The 15708-nt window shown below is 41.2% G+C and overlaps 2 protein-coding genes across 3 annotated transcripts; one reads left to right on the forward strand and one right to left on the reverse strand.

Annotated features, from left to right (window-relative positions):
* The first annotated feature begins 6405 nt into the window (after window positions 1-6405).
* LOC119352967 lies at window positions 6406-11505 on the forward strand. 2 transcript variants are annotated; one of them, XM_037619550.1, is made up of 7 exons: window positions 6406-6761; window positions 7574-8196; window positions 8374-9566; window positions 9648-9723; window positions 9816-10117; window positions 10688-10786; window positions 10892-11505. In XM_037619550.1, the coding sequence occupies exons 2-7, from the start codon at window positions 7650-7652 to the stop codon at window positions 11042-11044; spliced, it is 2370 nt and encodes a 789-aa protein (XP_037475447.1). In that variant the 5' UTR covers window positions 6406-6761; window positions 7574-7649; the 3' UTR covers window positions 11045-11505. The 2 variants fall into 2 exon arrangements, with proteins under 2 accessions (XP_037475447.1, XP_037475446.1); XM_037619549.1 differs by having other exon boundaries at window positions 6407-6863.
* A 105-nt stretch (window positions 11506-11610) lies between these two features.
* Window positions 11611-12679, reverse strand: LOC119352968 (ribosome production factor 2 homolog). The gene is made up of 4 exons (XM_037619552.1): window positions 12653-12679; window positions 12418-12483; window positions 12233-12325; window positions 11611-11746 (listed from the first exon to the last, which is right to left on the reverse strand). Exons 1-4 carry the CDS (start codon window positions 12677-12679, stop codon window positions 11696-11698), a joined length of 237 nt encoding a protein of 78 aa, XP_037475449.1. The 3' UTR covers window positions 11611-11695.
* Between the last annotated feature and the right edge of the window lie 3029 nt (window positions 12680-15708).

Here is a 15708-nt window from a genome sequence, read left to right on the forward strand (position 1 = left end):
ATCACATATATATCATTCATCATTCATCACAACTTTGGCCATATCATATCACAAAGCACTTGCTGCAAAAACAAGTTAGACGTCCTCTAATTGTTGTTTGCAAGTTTTACGTGGCTGAAACAGGGTTCTAGCAAGAACGTTTTCTTACCTACGTGAAAGCCACAACGTGATTTGTCAACTTCTATTTACCCTTCATAAGGACCCTTTTCATCAAATACGCTCCAACTAAAGTGGGAGAGACAGACACCCGTCAGCCACCTTATGCAACTAGTGCATGTTAGCCGGTGGAACCGGTCTCACGTAGGCGTACGTGTAAGGTTGGTCCGGGCCGCTTCATCCCACAATACCGTTGAAGCAAGATAAGACTAGTAGCGGCAAGAAAGTTGACAACATCAACGCCCACAACAAATTGTGTTCTACTCGTGCAAGAGAACTACGCATAGACCTAGCTCATGATGCCACTGTTGGGGAACGTTGCAGAAAACAAAAAATTTCCTACGATTTCACCAAGATCCATCTAGGAGTTCATCTAGCAACGAGTGATTGGATTGCATCTACATACCTTTGTAGATCACGCACAGAAGCATTCAAAGAACGGGGATGAGGAAGGCGTACTCGACGTGATCCAAATCACCGGAGATCCTAGCGCCGAACGGACGGCACCTCCGCGTTCAACACACGTACGGTCAGCGTAACGTCTCCTTATTCTTGATCCAGCAAGGGGGAAGGAGAGGTTGAGGAAGATGGCTCCAACAGCAGCACGACGGCGTGGTGGTGGTGGAGGTGCAGTACTCCGGCAGGGCTTCGCCAAGAACTATGGAGGAGGAGGATGTGTTGGAGAGGGAGAGGGAGGCACCAAAGGCAAGGGGTGAGAAGTCCTCCATCTCCCCCACTATATATAGGGGGGCCTAGGGGGGGCGGCCCTAGGAGATCCAATCTCCTAGGGGGCGGCGGCCAAGGGAGGAGTCCCTCCCCCCAAGGCACCTAGGGGTGCCTTCCCCCTTTGGGACTCTTCCCTCTTTGAAACCCTAGGCGCATGGGCCTCTTGGGGCTGGTGCCCTTGGCCCATGTAGGCCAAGGCGCACCCCCTACAGCCCATGTGCCCCCACCCGGTGGACCCCCGGGACCCTTTCGGTGGTCCCGGTACAATACCGGTGACCCCGAAACTTGTCCCGATGGCCGAAATAGTACTTCCTATATATAATTCTTTACCTCCGGACCATTCCGAAACTCCTCGTGACGTCCGGGATCTCAACCGGGACTCCGAACAACATTCGGGTTACTGCATATACATATCCCTACAACCCTAGCGTCACCGAACCTTAAGTGTGTAGACCCTACGGGTTCGGGAGACATGTAGACATGACCGAGACGTACCGTAATGCATGATCCCGTGACTAGACACTTGGTCACTTTGAGCTCATAATGATGATGCATTACCGAGTGGGCCCAGTGATACCTCTCCGTCATACGGAGTGACAAATCCCAGTCTTGATCCGTGTCAACCCAACAGACACTTTCGGAGATACCCGTAGTATACCTTTATAGTCACCCAGTTATGTTGTGACGTTTGGTACACCCAAAGCACTCCTACGGTATCCGGGAGTTACACGATCTCATGGTCTAAGGAAAGGATACTTGACATTGGAAAACTCTAGCAAATGAACTATACGCTCTTGTGCTATGTTTAGGATTGGGTCTTGTCCATCACATCATTCTCCTAATGATGTGATCTTGTTATCAATGACATCCAATGTCCATAGTCAGGAAACCATGACTATTTGTTGATCAACGAGCTAGTCAACTAGAGGCTTACTAGGGACATGTTGGTGTCTATTATTCACACATGTATTACGATTTCCGGATAACACAATTATAGCATGAATAAAGACAATTATCATGAACAAGGAAATATAATAATAATGATTTTATTATTGCCTCTAGGGCATATTTCCAACAATATTTTGTAGATATTGAAATGGTGTGCAACGAAAAAAATAAGGTAAGCCAGTTAATACCATCATGTCTTCTTCATTACGCACACAAATAATTTGTTGTTTTTCCTCATTAGTTTTTCTCTTAACAATCTTTCCTGAGTTTCTTGACTTGACTGATATTCATGGATATATCATTTTCTCATATGCAAAACGGGTTGAACAATGGGTCTAAACCATTGACACTGGGACCTACATGCAAGACCAAATTATTAAAACCTAAATATTATAAATTTTATTGCAATTGCACAATACTGTTATATTACCCAAAGGACCCTGAGCAAACCTCGATGTTAAATCTAAGTGTCTCCCAGTGTTACCATGTAATTACATAAGGTAAATATTAATCAGGTTAAGTATGAATTGACACTCTATGAATAAAAATAGGTTAATGAAGAATAAACACATTGCCGACCTAACAAATTCAAGTTGAAAAGGCCAGGTAATCACAACGTGCATGTTTAACACCCAAAAAATATAGCAATTGTATATATTTCTCATGTATTTAGTACAATCAAATTTGATTTATTTTTCACATGTATAATTACTTAATTAGCAATGCAAAATTATACCCCAACAAGTGAACATCATATTGCATAATTGAACCAAACAGTGCAACTAAACACCACACCGTATAATTGAACCAAACAGTGCAACCGAACACCACATTGCATAATAGAACAATACTTAAAGATTAGGTTGCAACACATGTCTATACCTACTAATAAAGTAAGGTGCGTTTATCCGATTTTTTATCCGTTCACCGTCGAATATATATATTTTTTCGATCCGAGGTGATACTAATTTTTTGTACATCTGTCTCCTAGAAAACAAAAGACGGACTGTCCAGAATTTCGTACGCTCACGCTGTTGCCAAGCGAACTCAGTCCACTCTTTTTCCTGCCCATGCGTCTAGGAAAGCTCTATTTGCCGCACGTGGTGATATATAGTTGGAACTTCGCACAGAGCGCCATAAACTGAGCTGACCCGTTTTCCTTTTTTCTATCTATTTTGCTTTTTATTTCTGGTTTCTTTTTTTCTTTTTACTTTCTAGTTTTTTTTACCTTTTTTCTTAAATTCAAAATTCTTAAAAAAAACGTTTGGAATTTCATTTTTTTACTTTCCAAAAATGTTCAGAAATACAAAAAATTATTTCCATTTTGAAAAACGTTTGGAAATTTAATCTGATCAAAATTAAAAATGGGAATTTTTCCAAAACTGATTGTGTCATCAAAATTGTTCGTGATTCTCCAAAAAACTGCATTTTGAATAAGTTCCAAATTAAAATAATAATATTATTTTAGTGAAATGTTCACAAAATCAAAATAATATTCGCTTTTAAAAAACAAATTTTCTAAAATTGTTATGAATGTTCAAACATGTTCCCTTTTCAAAAATATCTCACATGTTCAAAAAATGTTCGTGTTTTTATAAGAGGTTCAGGTTTCAAATTCTTTTTATGAATTTTAAAAAATGTTCATATCTAAATTATTTTTGTGTTTTTCCAAAAATGTATGAAATTTGCAAAAAAAAGGTTCAGAATTTCAAAAAATGTTCATGTTTCCAAGAATATTTGGCAATTCATAATATTAAAAAAAAGGAAAAAATCAAAAAATGTTTTGAATCTAACACTACAGTATGTTTTTAAATACTCTCGCTCGCCATTGGTTGGCAAAACGTGTTTGTTCGAGTGGTTGGCAGCACGTGGTCGGGTCTTTGAGGGCGTGAGTTTAATCCTTCAACTCGTCATTTTTTTTATTCGTGCCTTACAGACATAGGACGTTCGGTGTGTGCTAGTAAAAGGTAAAACGAATATGCTTAACCATAGTAGCCAGTTAAACCTAAGTCCTTAGTAAGCTAAAAACAAGCTAACCCTCATCATCGAAGATGACGATGGGCACCTCCCCTTGGGAGAGAGCTAGGCTTCCACATCGTGGTTGCCCTTGTTGTCGTGGTGGTTTCTTGAGCCAGTCCGGTCATTGCTATTTGTGATAGGTGTTGGGTTCCCTGAAGAGGAAGGATGATGTAGTATAGTACTCCCTTTGTTTCAAAATAACTTTGTACTAAGCTTGAGACACTTATTTTGAAACAGAGGGAGTAGCATATAGTATTTTCCTCAGTTAAGAATCAATATTTATGGAACCAGTAGGAGACTCACATAAACAAAACGTCAACAACACATGCACACACACAAACAAAATACTTGCACCCAACGCGGGCAAGAGAGTTGTCAACCCCTTGTACTCGTTAATTGCAAAGATTAATTCTGACAGTGATAGATAAATAAAATGTAAAAGAAAATAATAATAAATAAATTGCAACAAGGATATTTAGGGTTTTAGTAAATATAGAGTGAATGGACTCGGGGACCATAATGCTCGCTAGAGGCATCTCTCTCATTGGCATAGCAACGGTGTGTAAACAAATTAGTATTGAGCAGCTGATCCATAGAGGCATCTCTCTCATTGAGCATAACAACGACATGATCAATATATAGGCATTACGTCCGAGATAAGTAGACCGACATCCATCTGCATCTACTACTATTACTCCACCTATGCCTATGTTGCTTCTTTGCTTCAAACTATACTATGTGTTTTCGGTTTCGCTGATTTCACGGTATGAAAGTCTATGACCAACAAAAGAAAAGATGGTTATGTTTAAAGAGTTGGAACAACCACTAGTAGCAACTTAGAAGACAACCGCGTAACTACTTCTAAGATGCCACTACTGGATGTACCCAAAAAACATTGTTTACAACTAATGATTTTGATCTTTAACTGAGAGATTAAACATGCAACTTTGAGTGTAAAAACTTTACCGAATGATTAAATATGCAACCTAGTGATCTATATGCATAGTTTGTTATTTTGAATTTGCCATCGTTTTGGACGCTGGACCAACATGCATGATGGTTGATGGACTAGGCAATGTGCGCCAAGGCACACTCCCCTACCTAGTTAATCAAAGAGAGAGAAAAGGAGGGAGGAGACTGCTTACTAGTGGGCCCCGCAACCAATTCAACAGGCGTTTGACAACACCATTTATTCTTGCCACGTCAGGCGGGCCCAGATTGTCATGATCGTGTCCGAAATGCGTTTATCGCTCGGTCAATGTTTTATATGAAAAATTAACGTCGTGTGCGGTGTTTTTCGCCAAAAAATGGTGTTATATTGCTAATGATGTCGCAGTCGTGGTGGTTATATGCTTGTTACTCCCTCTTCGCTAGGCTGCTAGCTACTGCTATTCCCGTGTTTTAGCTAGATGGGAGCTCGGCTTGGTTGTTGTGATTTTGATTGGTCAGCAATTCTATCCGGAGAATCAATCATCCCGAGTGAACTTCAAAAAAGACAAACAATTTCCAAATTGATGAACCGGGTAAACACATCACCCTCCTTGCCCGTGCCACCATCGACTCCGTTTGTGGTGGTTGTGGGCCCCGTTCCCAATGTGGGACGGGGGACCATGATATGTGGTGCGTGTTGTAGTTAGACTCTCTCAGGGCTAGAGTTTGGCTTCCCAGCGACGAGATTGTAGTGATGATGGTGGCGCCGTGTGGATTAAGAATAAGGTTTTCCCAACTCCTCGTTCACTTAGTCGGTGGTGGTCTCGTCGACATCGCAGAGGAGGGTATGAGATTGTTCGGTCACTGCTTTTCTGGAGTGGTGGACCTGGTTGTGTTTTCGTGTCACGCGGCTACTTCGAAGTCTTTTGGCTGAGCAGACGACGTCGTTTCGTGGGCCTCGTTCTGCTTCTCCGACTTGACCGGTGATGTTCAACCTGTTTTCTGCATCACTAGGGAGCCCGTGAGGTTAGGGCACAGTTCTTTTGCCAGAATCTGGGGATTCTCCCAGAATCCGACCCCTACCCAGCTTCTCCCAGAATCTTTGAGCCCCATTTGTTTTACAACCCTATCTAGTTGCCAGAATCTGGGAGAAGCTGGGTAGGGGTCGGATTCTGGGAGAATCCCCAGATTCTGGCAAAAGAACTGTGCCTAGATCTCACTGAAACCGCCAGGCCAGATCTGGGGTGGTCGTCCAATACTCTTTGTCGCATTCTTCTCGTGGTTGTTGTCGACGTCTTCTGGCTCCGACCGACGGCTTTCATACGTTGCGTCAAAACCGTTTCCCTTACCGCGGTGGTGTCTCGGAGATCCAGAGGGCCCATTGAATTTTGCTCACGGCGCGATGCCGGCCAGCGTAGGAGGGAGCCGTCGTCGGTTTCTCCAATGCAAAAAATATATTCTCCAATGATCTATCTGTAATTATTAATCTTCATAAGGATGTTCTTGTAAAGTTGATCGACTTGAAGATACCGTCGTTCTCCACGCCGCGTCTCTCCTCGTCCTCTCGTTGTCCCGGATCCAAAGTCGAGTCCAAAGCCCAAACACTGGTCCCGCTACAACCCCAAAATCTCGCTCCCCTTCCCGCCAACCAACGCCAACCGTGGCGCCAACTTTCCCTCCTTCGCGCCAAGCCGCCTCCCCCTCTCCACGCTCCTCATACATACGCCGATATCCACAGTCGAGAAGCAGAGTAGGGTTCCACTTCCGGCACCGAGATCTCTGCCCGCCCGCCGCCGCCGCCGCTCCTTCCCTCCCTCCTCAAGGCCGGCGCCTCCCCGGACGGAGCGGGCGGTCGCCCTCTTCGAGTTCGACGCCGGCCGTGCCGCGGCTCTTCCTCGATTTACCCGGGGCTAGGGCGGCTTCAGGGCTCGCCGCCGCCGCTCCCTCCGTCCTTCTTCAGCCCCTCCGTCCTCAACCTCAAGGTCAGCGCCTCCCCGGACGGAGCGGCCGGTCGCCCTCTTTGAGTTCGACACCGACCTTCCCGCGGCTTTTCCTCGATTTACCAGGGGCTGGGGCGGCTTCAGGTACCTGCAGGGTCTAGATCTGTGTTTATTTTCGCATACGGTATCCGAGCTGATGAAATGAATACTACGTAGCAGATCTGTGTGTGGGTTGTGTTGAATCTGCCATGGCCAGGACTCTTGTAAAGCTGTAATTTTTGTGAGCTAGTAGCGTTCTAGGCCGATGAGAGGGTTATAGACTGACAGCAGGCGCTGGAGGCGCAGTTCTTAGCTCTGAGCCAGGGCTTGTTGAGGGATTCGTTATTAATTTTATTACTGATTATATCGTACTTGAAGATTGATGACAAATTTGAGGGTTTTCTCTCTTGACGACCACAGGGATGTGATTTTCGTCAGTAAAAGGCTGCAATTTTTTTCCGTCTCTATACAAATTGCCTGTTCAATGTTCTTCATCCATCCCCCCTACTGGAAGCACAGTTGTTTATTAAAAGATTTCACTTATATATATATATATATATATATATATATATATATGCTCTGTTTTTTAATCTTGTGTCAAGCTCTTTTTTCTTCTTCTGCTCTGTTATGAAGAATACACGAGTTAATTGCAATGCCACATATTGTGATTCTTCGAAGATGCTTTCATGAATATAGGGATCCCATATTATAATATGGTGTCTGTTTCTGAAAGATGGCTTCATTTCTAGTGAAGATATTGATGCTTATCTGCACCATTTACTTGATTATAACACCTATTTTTTAAATGTCTACAGGGGTCCTTTTATTGCTTCCCTGAATAGATTTTGCTACAGATAAGGCGCTCAATCAGTTGACTGTCATTTAGCCACGATGTCTTGCGTGGTTAACAGAATAGATTCGACCCTCAGAAGACCTGCAAAATTCAAGAAGACCCGTGTATTAAGTGATATATACAGCGACAGTTATGAAGTGGATTTCACCAGTTTAAAGCCTGTCAAGACTGAGATGATTGATTCTGAAGAATTTGCCTTAACTTCACCCTCAGAACTCAAGGATCTCAGAGCTCGGCGTAAACCTAAGAATAAGAAGGCTCCAAAAACTATTTCTGAAGAATCTGGCACCAAGAATCAATCTCAGTGTGGGGATTTTGGGGATGAAAGATCAGATGTGGAAGTTGATCTTGATGAGCCTCTTATTGCTTTGAAACAGAACAAAGGAAAGATACCACCTTGTAAAGCAAACAGAAAGATGAATGCATCATCTTCTCCACATGCTACAAAACCAGTTGATACATCACCAAAGGGCGATGAAGTCAGTCCTGTGCAAACTTTCCTATTTGAGTCAACACTCCATGACCCAGTGACAGTGAAGCTTGAAACAAGAGCTGTAGATCAAGAGCACTGCACAATTGCCATTGGTGGGTATTGTTACCCAAGCAAAAATAAAATCCTTATATTCCAGTTCTTTGTTATCTCAATACCGAAGATCAATCCACATGACTTCTGTCTTTCAGCCATTACTTTTTTCTTGAAGCAAACCTTTTTGAGGATCCTTTTTGCATCAAAACTTACATTTTTTTTTTCTGTACTGGCAGAACATAATGAAGAAATACCTGGGGAGGACATCTGCTGTGCCGAAATGGAAAATACAGTGTTTCACACCCGTGACCATTTATCTGTTGTGCTGCATCAGTTTCCCATAGAAGATAATGGATGTGGACAGCAGCCTGGTTCCATCACCCAAGCAATTGAACAGGATGTTTCTGACGCTGAAGTGCATTTGCACGACAATGTGGAACAAAAAAAGATGGATCACAATTTTTCTTCACTTGATCCCATTGATGAAGTGTGCAACCATCATAAATCATTGGATGATACAAGTAATTCAGATGTGAATAAGTCTTCTGCTGGGAATGAACTTCTGTTGTCTTCTGTTAATCGTTCTTGTGAAGATCAGACAGATAACAATGAATACAGGTATCCAGAAGTTGTTCAAGTCAATACATCAGAAAGCATAAAACCTGTGGAAGAGTCTTCTCCAATTTATGAGTTTAAAACATATATGAGGCGCACATTGGTAGTCATGCAACCTGATTCATGTGGAAGCACAGACAAGATTTGTACTTCACTTGAGGAGGTTGTGCAGATGCCGGTGGAGGGTCAATCAGATTCACTGGTCTGCCATGATGTGAAAACAAAGGATATATTACTGCATATGAATGTTGAGCAAGCAGCCACAGGCTACAATTTCGCTTATGACAAAACTCTTGATTTGGCTCATACTGCCCATTTTGACGCCCAAGATGGGCGGCTAGAAAATATAGTTTATGATGCTCTGAATAATCATGTGCAGTGGAATTGTTTTGAAACAAAAACTTCTGTTGTAGTTCCAGATACTGTTGTGGTTCTGAGCCCACCAACTGTAGCAGATGTTTCACATGATGGTCACATCTTACTCGCCAACATGGATGAGTCATCAAAGGATATGAATCAGCTAAGTGGTACAATGAATGTTGACATTTGTAGATCTGTTAATGATCAAGAATCAAGAGAAGCATATGTTGTTCAACAAGAGTTATCCCAGGCTTGTGTTAACATGGGCAAAACTGGATGTGCAATATCAGATAGCTCCTCTAATCTTGAAGAAACACAGGAAATTTCTGCTGAAGCTTCAATTTCAACTCCATCCTGCCTGGGAACTCATGGGCAAACTAGGGCGTCTGATTTTTCCATTGATGAAGGATCAATTGAAGTTCATACTCCAAAAAAACTGTTGTCCAAGAGAAAGGTCTGCAGAGCTATTTTAATCATGTTTCAAAGAATAGTTGTGAACGAGTTTCTCATCTTTTACACTACCCTTTTTTTTCAGACTATGTCGCCAGCTTGTCAGGAGAAGTTTTGCAATGCTTGGGCTGATATCGATTTGTGTGGAGTCCAAAGGACGAGTAAGCAATCTATGCTATCTGCAGTGTTTTTTTAGCAGAGTAGTTAATTTTATAGTATTTCTTATTGTTCATGTTACCATTGCTGTTTTCAGAGAGAAAGATTAATCTTGAAGACCAATCTATGTTAACCACAGACAGCAAACTTAAGAGCAGAACTTCTATCTCCACAAGCAAAGGAGATGTCAAGTCAACAGAATCTCCATCTCCTCAGATGACAAGTCCATCTGTTCTTTTGGACACTGAGAAAGCTGTTGAGTTTTCACAAAGGCAGATGCATGATATAGAGAACATTGCAGCAAATCTTATCAGGAGCTTGAAGCACATGAGAAGTTTAGTGGACGCAAATTTGTCATCGGAATCACATTCTTTGCTTCCCAGTTTTAACACTGACGAGGTGAGACATTATTAATTGTACTAGATACTTGTGAACTCATTTGATTTTACTGCTGTGCAACCGACTGATGATCCAACAAAATAAGTAGATAATATTGTTGCTCAATGAAGTTACATCATATATTGGCTTTGGAGCACAAAAAGTTGCATTTCAGATTTGTCTTTCTGCGTTTCTCTAATTTTGTTTCTGTTAGTTGCTTCTATTTATATCACATAATATAAAGCTAAAGCTCCTTCCATTACTAGTACTATGATGATGCTATGATTTGTTCAAAGTTAGTTTCTTGTTGTACAGCAGAATTACTATTGATTTACATTTGCGGTTGTGATGTAAACCATCTGTTGGGACTGAAAATATCACATGCCTTATTAATTATTGGTGTACTTAAATGTGCTTTGTCCTGTCTGTGCATTAATTAGTGCAAGTCTACCTTCTTTCCTTGGAATTAGGCGGGACTTGTTTAGGCTTACCAGAGCTTAAGATATTGTCAGATCATGAATTAGGAGCTGTTTGAAGTTCACAGCAATCTGGTCAGATACTTGACTGATATCTTATGATTATCATTCACAGATGAGAGCAGCATCCAAGGATGCATTAGATGTCGAGAGAACTACAAGGAAATGGTTGTCTATAATGAACAAGGATTGCAACCGCTTTTGCAAAATATTGGTTGGTATTCCTGCTTTTAAGCTTGTTTAATAGTACTGCAGTGTTCTCTGAACTCTCAGCTTGCGTTTGTGTCACCGCTCACCACTACTAAAATCCTAATTATAGACGCTGGAGGGAAAGAAGGCTGTTCCACATCCACAAGTGCTGAGGAAACGTAGGAAGATAACGTTCGCGGATGAAGCTGGAGGAACGCTCTGCTCTGTTAAGGTGTTTAGTGATGGACAGACCTCTCCTTCCGCATGCCAGGGCGAGTTATGAACATTATTTGGACTGATAGCGTCAGGCAATTCTTTCATAGTAAGTTGATTTTGATAATGAAGAATCAAACAAGATGGCCCTGGGTTTTTTTGTTCAGAGAGAGATGGATGGCCCTAGAGTTGGGAACCAAGTAACGGGGGAATGCTTATGTCTGTCATTGTGTCTATACTTGTTTTTCTTCTAGCAGTGTATGTTTAGATGCTTAGAGTGCATGTGAAGTGGCTTCTGAAACTGTTCCATCAGAATGCCACTTGTTGTAGTTTCTAGACAAGAATCAACTTGCTGCAATTTGATGTTGCGGTTGATTTGATTGTACAACTGATTGTTTCTCGATGTGGGCTTGTGGATTCCTCTGGTTTAGCCATGACTAAATCTGCTCTACTGTATCTAGCTAGATGAGTCTGTAGTCACCCATGACATTTCAGTTCGATCAGTTTATGAATTACCATTTCTTCTTTTTATGACAGAAGTTGTCAGGTGTACATATGTGTATATCCATAGCCTAAGGGTTGTGCAGACTGCCAGTTGGACTACACTGATGTGTCTACTGTGATTGGCAGGGAGCAAAGCAACATCTGCCAAAATTTAGCTGCTGCGTTGATCAACAGAAACAGAGTTAATGTTAGCGGCTTCATTGCTATCACTCTGCCTTCATTTTGCATTCTTGTGAGCAAGCTTCTTCTTCTTCTTCTTCTTCCTCAGCTGAAAATAAAGTGTTGAAACAGAGTTAATGTTAGCGGCTGGCAGCGATGGAAATCTGTACTGAGTGGACTCTTAGAGAACTGGAAGATCGATGATTTACCACAGCAGATATGGAAAACAGTACACAACACAAATCTAGTTAAAGAAACATGAAGTTAAAAGAATTGAAGTTGTAGCTCCGTTAGCGTTTAGATCTATACAGAACGTTATTTAGCTGACTTGTCACATCAACTCTGAAACAAGCACAGTGAAACTTCATTTTGATAGATGATGAAGACCTACGGTACGTGATTGAAGCTGAAGAATATGGACACTGTTATGGTGACCAAGGCCAATGACACTATTATATCTAAAAATTGATACAAACAAAACTACCTAGCTGACTCCATACTGCAATGCAGACTTATAATAATCTGGAACAAGCATCAATGATATTGATGATGAAAAACAAAATATGTTCGACACTATTATTCACTCAGGGTTGACCTTTTGCTTCTTCGAACGCCCCTTGTTTTTCCTGGCGTCACGGCGCACCCGCTTCAGACCCTTTATGTCGCTTGTCAAGGTCAATTTTGAAATCTTCAGTAAAAGAAAACATGAAGCGGATTAGTATACAGATAGGTCAAAATTTAAACTTCACAACTGTTAATAAAAAAAAATCAGACACAAACCTTCTGGTCTGGAATGTAGATCATGCCCCGCTTGCCGTCAATCACATGGTTCGTCACCTTTTTCACCTGCAAAAATGTTTGTTAATGTAGTTGTGGATACATACTGATATACCAGTTCGCAGTTCCAATTAGAGCAGAAAATATAGTTGTTTAGGGCCAATGACACCAGTGTGCAACCTAAGCATCAGGATAACAATATCTGATGAACAAAAGACAGTTGTGCCATTGGAGTTACCTTGTTAGCATGGCCAGGAGCCCTCATAGCTTCTTTTTGTTAACTTTTAGCTGGACGATGTGAAACTCCAAGTACGTATTAACCTTCTATAAGGTACTCCCTCCATTCCGAATTACTTGTCTTAAATTTGTCTAGATACGGAGGTATCTAGCACTAAAATGAGTCTAGATACATCCGTATCTAGACAAATCCAAGACAAGTAATTCGGAACGGAGGGAGTAGCTAGGTAGGGATGGCGACAACTTGCAACATCAACAGTATTTTCTTTTTCTTCTTCTTCTGGAAATCAAAGTGCAGCCCAAGATAAAAGGATTCAAGCACGCCAGGGCGCCGTCGCAACAAAAGGAAAAACAAGCGTGGTGGTGGGTAGGCCAGGGCGTCGTCCAAGTACCTCCGGAGAGAAGGCCAGCTCAGCTAGCCAGGGGAAGAAGAGCACGCCGGCGTCCTCAAGGCGGCGGCGGCGGCAGCGCGGCGCAGGACGAAATCTTTTTTTTTTCTGAGCAGGGAGGTCCGACTGGGCCGGCCCATTTCAGGCCACGGTACAAGAAAAATAACGTACTGCCATTCCCCCCTGTCGTTTTATTGGTTTTAAACATTTGCTCTGTTTTGTTGATTTAATTAGTTTTTCTATTCTGGTCCTATAGAAAACAAATATTTTTTTAAAAAATCGAGAACATTTTCTGAAATCCTAAATTTCTTTTGAATTTTCTTAGAGACACGTTTACTAAAACCATTTTGTTTGAAAATCGGAAAACATTTATTTAATAATAAAAATGGGATTAATTTTTATTGAAAATACGAATATTTTTTTGGAATTTTTAAAATTATTAAAATGAATATTTATATGAAAAGTGATCCTTTATACACTTAAAAAGTCGACCAAAATTTGAAAATTCCAAACATTTCTTACATATTGAAATAATGAGAACAAAATTCGAGAAACACGAACAATTCTAAAAAAAAATCAACAAAGTTCTTGAAATGTGAAAAACTTTAAATTTCAGGAACATTTTTTTGCAAAAAATAGAGAAAAATAATTTTTTTTTGAAGGAAACAACATAAAATAGAACAAATAGATTAAAACCTTCTAAAAGGTTCCCAAAACCAGTAAAAAGCTGAACAAGACCTTCCAGGTTACAAAAACCAGGATTGATATAGCACCGAGCTAGCTAATGGGCCGGCTCAAATCTGGTTCGCTCTTTGCATTATTCGTCGCCCAGGTCAGCTAGGTGTATGAAATAATGTGGGTACTTTTGGGTTTGGAGAAGACGGCGATCTCTGGAATTCCTGGCCAAGTCATGTGTTGCGCTTAAAGACGATACTTTTCATTCTTTATTTTTTGATGGGAATGAAACTTTTAATTCATTCTGCAAAAACCGATACAAGTTGCCACAGTCACATTCATTTTCTTGCAAACGATACATATGACTTGGTGTACCTACAACTCACTTTTGCTTTTGAATTCATCCTATGTAGGCAGCGGTGAAGCCACACACAAACTGCGTAGTCATTATATGAATTTGTTGCATGATTGCTTATTACAAGTTTGTTGCCTTTTTTTTTCCTTTGCCAATATCTCAGTGTATGAGTAGCACACTCCTATCGTGTGAAGTGGGTGAACAAGTAAATGAAAAACCGTCCGGTCAAGAAAAAAAATGTTGAAAAGCCAAGGAGTCAAGCTCCTTTTGTCTTCAACACTTCAATGCTAATATAGCACATTCCTTTTTTCTCTACCAAGCTTACATCAGTGTCATGATATTTGAATGGATGCTGTTGATATTTAATTATGAGTAATGATTTGGGCAACATATTTCAAATTCGAAGCATATAGTTTCATCAGAGCGACTACAATTGGTAAGCCCCTGTACACTCCTCAATCCCCTTCATGCATGGTTGCTTAACAATGAGAGGATTAATGCAGTTGAGATTTAGCGGGAAGTAGCAAAAAGATTGCCTCCTCATCAAGGGGAGAAAGGAAAAGCTATAGCTGGTGTAGGGGGAGTCCCACAAATCGGTATCAAACTTTGGGGAGGTTTGGGGGAGTCCGAACGTCTGCCCGACCCACTTTTAGTTGGACCACGTGTCACCAGAGCACATATTTTTTTTCTTTAGGTTCACCTGGCCCACTCTGGATTTTGTGACCACGGTTGGATGACCTTCCCTCCTAGCACTCTCCATGTACACGTCCAGACGTGTCCGCAGACATTTAGGGTTTCCATTTTGATGTTTTGATGCAACGTGTTGAAGTTGTACTTAAGTGGATACACCCGTCAATCACTATCATGTAGTCAGATCCACTAGAACAACAAGGAAAAAGCACATATCTTGACTTGTCCATCATATTTGTCACCAGCCACAACCTTGTTTCTTGTGTATTTTATCTATAAGAGAATCGTTCTGACTTGTTCGTTGAATTCAAAAGGCACTTCGTAGACTTGTCGGGTCTAAATTGTGACCATCGAGGGTTAGAGGGAAAACATGAATTATCGCTAATTAACCATAGCCAATTAGTCCTTAACAATATTGATGATAACTAATGGTGCATGGGTATTAATATGTAAAGGAGATCAGAAGAACTAAGTTATTTTTCATATTTAACGAGAAGCAATTACATGGGTGAATATGTGTAACGGTTTTCCTAATTATGAGACAAATGAGATTTTTGTATAGTCCCAATCAACTTTCAAAAGTGGCACTTTGGTTTAGTAAAAAGCGCAAGTTACAATTTTCTAGGAAAAATGTGTATGGAAAATTGCAAGTTACATTTTTCACCGAATTAAAATTGCATTTTCTTTTCTGGGTTGATTTGAGTTTTAAGAAAATCTCAATCAACTTAGACATAAAAAACCCTAGTTGCAGCCGCTAGATGAGACCCAACGAAAGGAGCAAGCACACACCCCATATTTGGGCGTCACCATGGTTCCCCTCATCGCCGATGCCTACTCCAGCAACAGTTGGAGGGAGGGGAACTATGAAAGCTTGTTTCCGCGGGCGCTCAATACTCCGCCATACTTAGATTTTTGGTTGTACATGGCTTTAACTCTTTCTTTTTTTGA

This window comes from Triticum dicoccoides, chromosome 2A (genome assembly GCF_002162155.2).
Source record: "Triticum dicoccoides isolate Atlit2015 ecotype Zavitan chromosome 2A, WEW_v2.0, whole genome shotgun sequence".
Taxonomy (NCBI): Eukaryota; Viridiplantae; Streptophyta; class Magnoliopsida; order Poales; family Poaceae; genus Triticum; species Triticum dicoccoides.

Bases quoted from the DNA above. Each gene is read 5' to 3' on its own strand.
- LOC119352968 (XM_037619552.1), bottom strand. From the start codon at position 12,679: ATGAGGGCTCCTGGCCATGCTAACAAG. The intron at 12,484-12,652 runs GTAACTCCAATG...ACATTTTTGCAG, and splicing joins CTCCTGGCCATGCTAACAAG to GTGAAAAAGGTGACGAACCA. The intron at 12,326-12,417 runs GTTTGTGTCTGA...CTTTTACTGAAG, and splicing joins TCTACATTCCAGACCAGAAG to ATTTCAAAATTGACCTTGAC.
- LOC119352967 (XM_037619550.1), top strand. From the start codon at position 7,650: ATGTCTTGCGTGGTTAACAGAATAGATTCGACCCTCAGAAGACCTGCA. The intron at 8,197-8,373 runs GTGGGTATTGTT...CTGTACTGGCAG, and splicing joins GCACTGCACAATTGCCATTG to AACATAATGAAGAAATACCT. The intron at 10,787-10,891 runs GTTGGTATTCCT...TCCTAATTATAG, and splicing joins ACCGCTTTTGCAAAATATTG to ACGCTGGAGGGAAAGAAGGC.